Below are 7858 nucleotides of genomic sequence, written 5' to 3'. Positions count from 1 at the left end.
TCAACCGGCTCGGCTCGCCGGAGCTGTTATCATGCTCTACATCACCTGATATTTTCCCAGCAAATGTAGCGCTCCAGCAAGTCTACATGGTACTAATCTGCACACATGACAACATTCGACAGCTCTCGGTTTTGTTCCATGCGCCCGCGCACTGTTTTTGTTTGTTGCCAACGTCCCGGTCACAAGCCCCCTTGACTCTCGCAAATAGGCGTGCCCACGATCTCAACCGGCTCGGCTCGCCGGAGCTGTTATCATGCTCTACATCACCTGATATTTTCCCAGCAAATGTAGCGCTCCAGCAAGTCTACATGGTACTAATCTGCACACATGACAACATTCGACAGCTCTCGGTTTTGTTCCATGCGCCCGCGCACTGTTTTTGTTTGTTGCCAACGTCCCGGTCACAAGCCCCCTCGACTCTCGCAAATAGGCGTGCCCACGATCTCAACCGGCTCGGCTCGCGGGAGCTGTTATCATGCTCTACATCACCTGATATTTTCCCAGCAAATGTAGCGCTCCAGCAAGTCTACATGGTACTAATCTGCACACATGACAACATTCGACAGCTCTCGGTTTTGTTCCATGCGCCCGCGCACTGTTTTTGTTTGTTGCCAACGTCCCGGTCACAAGCCCCCTTGACTCTCGCAAATAGGCGTGCCCACGATCTCAACCGGCTCGGCTCGCCGGAGCTGTTATCATGCTCTACATCACCTGATATTTTCCCAGCACATGTAGCGCTCCAGCAAGTCTACATGGTACTAATCTGCACACATGACAACATTCGACAGCTCTTGGTTTTGTTCCATGCGCCCGCGCACTGTTTTTGTTTGTTGCCAACGTCCCGGTCACAAACTCACAACCGGATCAAGGTTAAGCCCCCCTTGACTCTCGCAAATAGGCGTGCCCACGATCTCAAACGGCTCGCTCCTGTCGCTCGATCGGGGATTGGTCGCCGGGTCTCGATCACCGCCGGCCCGTGGCCGCGAAACAGTACCAGAATTCAGGCGATCGAAAACGACACTGACGATAATTGAAACTGCCAACGTACGTAGATGGGCCTGGCTAATTAAAAACGGGGAGATTCCATTCCATTCTCAGGTTTTGTCTGCCCTTTTCTGCGTGACCAGTACGTGGCGACACCAAAACTAGCCGTAGAGTACCTACTAGCCAGGTGGTGCCGCAGAATTATTGTCGCTTGGGTTTGTTGCTTCCGTGACCCCCTGCAAGGCTGCAACCTGCAAGTTGGGCCTGTGGACGTGGCTGTATTAAGCAAGCGCGAGGGAAGCAATCATATTCTAAAGCTAGTAGCATAACACCAACTAAGGGATGGATCCGCTTGATGAGGAGTCCTTCTTGGAGGAGCTCATGCCGCTTCACCGGGAGGAGGCGCCGGCGCCGCCGTACCCGGGCAACAACAGCATAATGACGATCAGCGACCTCCTCTTCTACGGCGGCGGCAAGGGCTGCACTGCCGAGGAGAGGAGTGGCCCATTTCAGCAGCCCATGCTGCCCTCGCCGCCGGCCGTGCGTCCGCACCCGCACCAGGAGTACAACTTCAACTACCTGAGCGAAGTGTGCAACCCCTGGAGGAGCTGCATCCCTGACCCTCCCGCGGTCGTCCAGGCTGCTGCCGGCAAGGCGCCGCTCACTCTTCCCCTTCATGACGCTATTGCGAGCTCGTCAACGTTCGTGTTCGGGGGAGGGGCCGGGGAGAGCTCGGGGATGAGAAGCATGCCGGCCTCCGGCACCCACCCGGAGAGCAAGCTCAATGCCGGAAGCGGAACTCCGTCAAAGAACCTCATGGCGGAAAGGCGGCGCCGGAAGCGGCTCAACGACCGCCTCTCCATGCTCCGGTCCACCGTGCCCAAGATTAGCAAGGTGTGCTGTCGCATCGCCCTTAATTTCTCTATATCGAATTATCTATGAGTTGTGGACCTTAATTAACATGTGTAGATCTAATTAACCGATCAATCGAACTGCAGATGGATAGGACTGCGACCCTCGGGGACACCATAGACTACGTCAAGGAACTGACCAAGCGGATTAAAACCGTGGAGGAGGAGATGGGCACCACGCCCGAGGAGCTGAACCTGCTCAAAAATTTCTCCAGCGGTGGCAACGAGGAGACGCCGACGAGGAGTTCCACCAAGTTATGTGCTAACATCGAGAACCAAGGCGGGGGCGACACGAAGATTGAGATCTGCTGCTCGACAAACCCCGGAGCGCTGATTGCGACGGTGACCGCGCTGGACGTGCTGGGGCTGGAGATCGAGCAGTGTGTCGTGAGTTGCTTCAGTGACTTCGCCATGCAGGCCTCGTGCTCACAAGTAAGTAAACTCCTTCTGAAATACTAGCTCTAAGTTTTCCTTCATTGCATGCCAATGAAATTCGATCGCCAATGTCCATTCACGGCGTGCCCGGTGTGTAGGCGGAAGGGAAGAGGCAGGTGATAAGCACAGACGAGATCAAGCAGGCATTGTTGAGGAGCGCAGGCTACGGGGCAAGGTGTCTCTAAGCTATAGCTAGCTAGAGATACAAGCGGTTTGTAATCTCGATGAATACGTGCTAGATTTGCTCTTTTTTATGAATTAGTGTAGGAGTTTTTTCGGGAATATCTTCGATGAGTATTTGTTGTCACCGGATTGTCTTCTTTGTGTGCGTGAGATGCATGAATGATTGAATGGAGTGGATACCCATTGTTGGAGTGTTAATTTGGTTGCACACTCTTACGGCTTCTTAGTCCTATTTACGTAGAGGCCGGGTGTTACTCACAATGCTTTGTATCACTTGATGCTACATTCTAAGATAACAAAGTCGCCCTTTATGAAAGAAAAAAACTCTTACAGCTTCTTGTTTCTTCTGTTAGTTTAGCTGTTTCTGGACATGAATGGCTGGTCATGTTTTCTCAGACGCTTCATAAACTTGATAGGAATCTCAAGTCTGATAGTTAGGAGGACCTATTTCCTATAGTTTCTATTAGGAAATTAGTGCCTGAAATTTCTGACCATAACCCTCTATGACTTTCGTCCGGGGATGAAGAGAGAGAGGCACCTAAAACCCGTGAATTCTGTTTTGACCTGTCTTGTGTTAAAAACGATGAATTCCTAGGTCTGGTCGATAAGATCTGGAATAGGACTGTGCAGGCCTCAGATCCTATTGACGTTCTTGACATCAAGCTCAATAAAATTAAGATATATTTTAAAGAGGTAATTACAGCAATGGTGCCTAAACTTGCCACCAATGTTCAGTTTGGTGCATGAACTTGAAGAATACGCTGATTTGGTGCAAAAACTTGGTTCTTTGGTGCAAATACGGTTCGAATCACGTTTGCATACATCCGCGCTGCTGACCAGGATGCCAGCATGGTCGTGGGACCCAATGTCAGCGAGTGCCATCGCGCACAGAGGCGTGTGGCCGCGCGGCTGGGTGAAATATTATGGAAACCCCCTTCGGTCTGTTTATTTTTCGCACATAAGCCGTGACCCTCGATCCCCTTTCCACCATGGCGGCGCGCTCAAGTAGGCAAATAAAAAGGACGGCGGCGATGGCCTCCTCCGTGACCGTGTTCTTCACCAGGCACACCGGTTGCGCAGCCGGCACGCCCTACGCCCTGCCGCGGTGCTCGAGGCATGCCGCGTTGAAGCCGTCCGTGCCCAGCGCCAGCGCGTCCAGGAGCATGTCCGCCGACTGCCACAGCTCGTCCGCCGGCTTGTGCAGCGGCAGCACGTGCGGCTTTGCCCACGGCTCCAGTTGCTGCAGTACCTCCAGCCTCTACGGCGCAAGGTACCTCCTCCATTCCTCCTCATCCTCCCGCCGCTCGGCCATTGGTCCTCCTCTGCTACTCACAGCACTCCTACACCTGTCTCAAGGGCGACTTGTGTGGGCACAGAGATGCGCCTGCTCGACGTGTATGCAATGAAGGTGTGACACAGGGCCATGGTTTTTGGTGTGACAGTATGAGGTAACATTGGGTCTGAATTCAGGAGGTCCTCTTAATTCTGTGGTTTGTGATAATTTGAGTAGATCACATCAGTTATTACTGGAGCCTCTTATTAGTGTGTGAACTGTTTATTAACAGGATGAGAGGACTTGTGGTTATGCCAAATGGATCGACAAACCATGGCAAGGAAGGGAGAGAATTGTGATTGCTAATCTTGCTAGCAAGAAAGAGGTTCTGGAGAAGAAGCTGAAGGAGAAAGATGGTGACATAGAAGCTGTGAAGGAGAAGCAGAGAATGGAGAAGAGAATGATTGCAATGGAGATCAGTTGCTATCCAGAGATAGGATGATAATGTTTTGCTATATTAATGTATTTTGGTTTAGTCGCAATCATGTTTGCAATGGCTGTCAGGTCCTGATGCATTTTGTTTTAATGTATTTTGGTTTAGTTGAGAAAAAATTAGTATTTTGATGAACTCAATGAGATTTACTACTGAAATGCTTGGTCTGTGTATTGAAAGAAAATGGCAATTCGAGATGTTTTGTTTCCTGTACTGCAGTTTCATATTAATGTCAATTTCATGTACAACAATCTCCTGTACCGAATCAATCTCCTGTATCAAATTGAAATTATTGTTTCATGTACCTGTACATCAAACATGATTTGAATCGAATGATTCATGTACTACAGTAGTATATCATAACTAAATTTTGACAGCACCAATTGATATTCAGTGCCAAATTTTGACAACAATTCTGTGAACATCATAGCTAAAATTTGACAGCAACACGATGATATTCGGTGCAAAAATTTTAAATTTTGATAGCAAGAAAGTGATATTCAGTGCCAAATTTTGACAACATTTTTGTGGTCATCACAACTACAGTTTGACAGCAAGACAGTGATATTCAGTACCAAATTATTGACGGCAACACTATAAATAGGTCTAGTACATAACATGACAGCCAAATACTTAAGTTCAAGGTACATCACATCCAAATGTTCATTACATTAATAATAACAAGTCTGGTAATCAAAATAGTCCTCTAAGCAAAAGATCAAGTTCATTGATGAACTTAGGTGCATTTTCATCAAGTCCAGACATGAATGGTTCATTGACAGCATCCTCAGCTAGCTCCGCTTCATAGTCACATGATGTATCCTTCTCTCTGTGATCATCCACTTCTTTATCTATGTTTGTCTCAAACAAATCATCGTCCCCATCTCTATATCAAAGTCACTATCATAGAAATCCTCATCAGTCTCTGAATCTGCTGTTGCTGCGTCTACTCCACCTTCCTCCTCTATTTCTTCGTCACCACAACCTGATGATGATCCTTCCCCAAATAACCTCCTTCCCCTCCTATCATTTGGCACACTTCTTTCCTAATCTTGGATATTTTTATCATTTAGCATAATGTCATCTCTCATAACTCTATTAAGTGTCTCTCCATGGTCTACAATCAGCAACAAATTCTTGTGCTCTGTAGTTGCTGCTATCATTGCAAGGATGTCGGCAGCACACTTTATCTCTCTTAGTCCATCACCCAATGTCTTTCCCGGCTGACACCAAAACACATCAAGCTTTACACTCTTTCTGTCATACCCTAGCTGCTGCAGAAAATCATCAATCCTTAAAATGGACCAAGTATCACTGTCACAGTTGTCAAACCAGTCAACTTCATAATCCTTGTATGTGTTGTTGCTGTCAGTTCCACAAAAGAAGCCTCTGCGGTGAATCTGAACTCAGAAAAGACCATCAAAAGCACCTGCAATGCAAAGAAGAAGTAACTAGTTCACTCTTACCTCAGCTTACAACACACAACTTAGTAAACAAAACAAAATTCAGTTAATTCTGAATGATGTTTAGTTAATAATTCATTTAGCATCAGTAAATATGGATAAATAAGTGGTAAGAACACTATCTTAACAGCATAGAATTCACTTCATAAAACACTTGCAGTAAACAACCCAAAATTGATAAAACAAACAAATTATTGGCAGAGAGTCTCCCGCTGTGTTGGTAAGATAGACTCACACACGCACACAGGTTGCTCGGTGGAATTTCTGGAAGAAACAAGGAAGATCTAGCAGAGTAAGAAACAGAGGACACATACACACGAGCAACCTTTGGTACGAATGCCTTCCACTTTTTTCTGCCTACCAACTAATGGTTAGGGTTTGGGCAGGAAGAGATTCAGCTCGTCTATCAGGATGATTTTATGCCCCATGTCAATGAATGAAAGTCCGTTCTTTCGCAGATAATGAAAAAGAAAAAAGTGCCACAGGATGGATGGCTGTCATGGGGAGGAAGAGGTTCCTAGTGGTTCAGACGAGTTCTTGTCTTTACAGAGCAGAGTAGGGACATCTGAAGGCTGAGTGGCTCTGCAGCTATGAGCTACGGGTGTGATAAATTAAGGTAAGGCTCAATTGCATAATGCACACCAAAGATCTCTGTAAGCATATGCCAGGAGTTAATCTTCCATCATATAAAGAATGTGTACCAAAGATTTGAAGGCAACATCATATACGGGTGTGTATGTCTGCTCTGTTTCTTACAAAATTGTCCAGGCAACAAATGCCCTTTGCTTGCTGGCTGCTTACAGAAACTCACCCAACAAGTACTGACTAGCTTACACTATGCACGTACATACATGGTCACTGGTCAAAATTGAGTGTGTACCTACTAGTCAAAATTCAGTTAAGCAAGTGTCAAAAAATTCAGTTAAGCGTCCAACATTCAGTCAAGCATCTGTCAAAAAGTTCAGGAATGCTACTGCCATCAAGTTCAGTAACGCTACTGTTAAATTTTAGAGTATACCTACTTCATATTTCTAATAAGATCAAATCGACCATCCTCTAGGTCATCAAACCTGCATTTTTTTTGTCCATCACAAATACCAAAAAAGAGGTGCCTTTCTAACCCACGCATTACCTAAGAACAAACATCAGTTTCAAATCCTAAAGTGTCATTGCGCATTAGGGGAATAACCTAAACACAACTAAGAATCATCACAGCAGCACCATGACATACAGATCCTAGTTCCTGTCGCGCCATACATACATTTAAAACCCTACAGAAACCAGGAGACAGAGGGGCAGAGGAGACGACGCAATTCTCACCATATGGAGGAGCTGCATCTCCGAGAGCTCGCCGACGAGGCGCCGCCATTCGCGCCCGCGACGATCAATGGTGCCGTCACGATCCACCCAGGTGGCGGCACCGAACGATCGAACTAGGAGAGAGACGACGAGAAGAGCCCGAGGCAGATCATGACACAGGCGGGATGTTAGGATATGGGCGGGCTGCTGTGTCCCACCGGCTCAGGGGCTTATGTGTGAAAAATAAACAGATCAAAGGGGGTTTCTGTGATATTTCACCCAGCCGCGTGGCCACATGCCTCTGTGCGCGATGGCACTAGCTGACATTGGGTCCCGCAACCACGCTGGCATCTAGTCAGCAGCGCGGACATATGAAAACGTGATTCGGACTGTATTTGCATCAGAAAGCCAAGTTTTTGCACCAAATCGGTGTATTCTTCAAGTTCGTGCACTAAACTAAACATTGGTAGCAAGTTTAGACACCATTGGTGTAATTACCTCTATTTTAAAGGTTGGGGTTCAGATAAATTTGGTCATGCTAAGAAGCTAAAGGAAAATCTTAGGGGGTGTTTGTTTCCAGAGACTTTTTTGTGTAGGGACTAGAAAAAGTCCCTCTTAGAGACTTTTTACCAAACGGGAGGGACTTTTTAGGGACTAAACTAGGCATTTGGGACTAAATGAAGAACACTCTCAAGGAGAGTCTTTTTGGGACTTTTTCAACAATGCCCCTCCATGCACCCATTGGCCTTCCACCCCATAGTGTTGTTTGATTGTTTTTTTCTATATACTAGGGGCAACATGGTCATTTAATAACCTC

The 7858-nt window shown here is 46.9% G+C and overlaps 1 protein-coding gene across 1 annotated transcript; it reads left to right on the top strand.

The window, feature by feature from the left end:
- The first annotated feature begins 1229 nt into the window (after positions 1–1229).
- On the top strand, positions 1230–2638 carry LOC125547780 (transcription factor BHLH3-like). Its single transcript, XM_048711555.2, has 3 exons — positions 1230–1878; positions 1983–2327; positions 2429–2638. The coding sequence occupies exons 1-3, from the start codon at positions 1327–1329 to the stop codon at positions 2513–2515; spliced, it is 984 nt and encodes a 327-aa protein (XP_048567512.1). The 5' UTR covers positions 1230–1326; the 3' UTR covers positions 2516–2638.
- The last annotated feature ends 5220 nt before the right edge of the window (positions 2639–7858 follow it).

The sequence above is a fragment of the Triticum urartu genome, chromosome 3A (genome assembly GCF_056163025.1).
Source record: "Triticum urartu cultivar PI428250 chromosome 3A, HENAU_Tu73, whole genome shotgun sequence".
Classification (NCBI taxonomy): domain Eukaryota; kingdom Viridiplantae; phylum Streptophyta; class Magnoliopsida; order Poales; family Poaceae; genus Triticum; species Triticum urartu.
Note: the sequence above shows the minus strand (reverse complement) of the source record. Positions and strands in the feature narration are given on the sequence as shown.

What these genes read in the sequence shown, in the direction of transcription:
- LOC125547780 (XM_048711555.2), top strand. Translation starts at nt 1,327, where the DNA reads ATGGATCCGCTTGATGAGGAGTCCTTCTTGGAGGAGCTCATGCCGCTT. An exon ending in CCGTGCCCAAGATTAGCAAG is followed by an intron (nt 1,879 to 1,982) that starts GTGTGCTGTCGC and finishes ATCGAACTGCAG; the next exon opens with ATGGATAGGACTGCGACCCT. An exon ending in TGCAGGCCTCGTGCTCACAA is followed by an intron (nt 2,328 to 2,428) that starts GTAAGTAAACTC and finishes CCCGGTGTGTAG; the next exon opens with GCGGAAGGGAAGAGGCAGGT.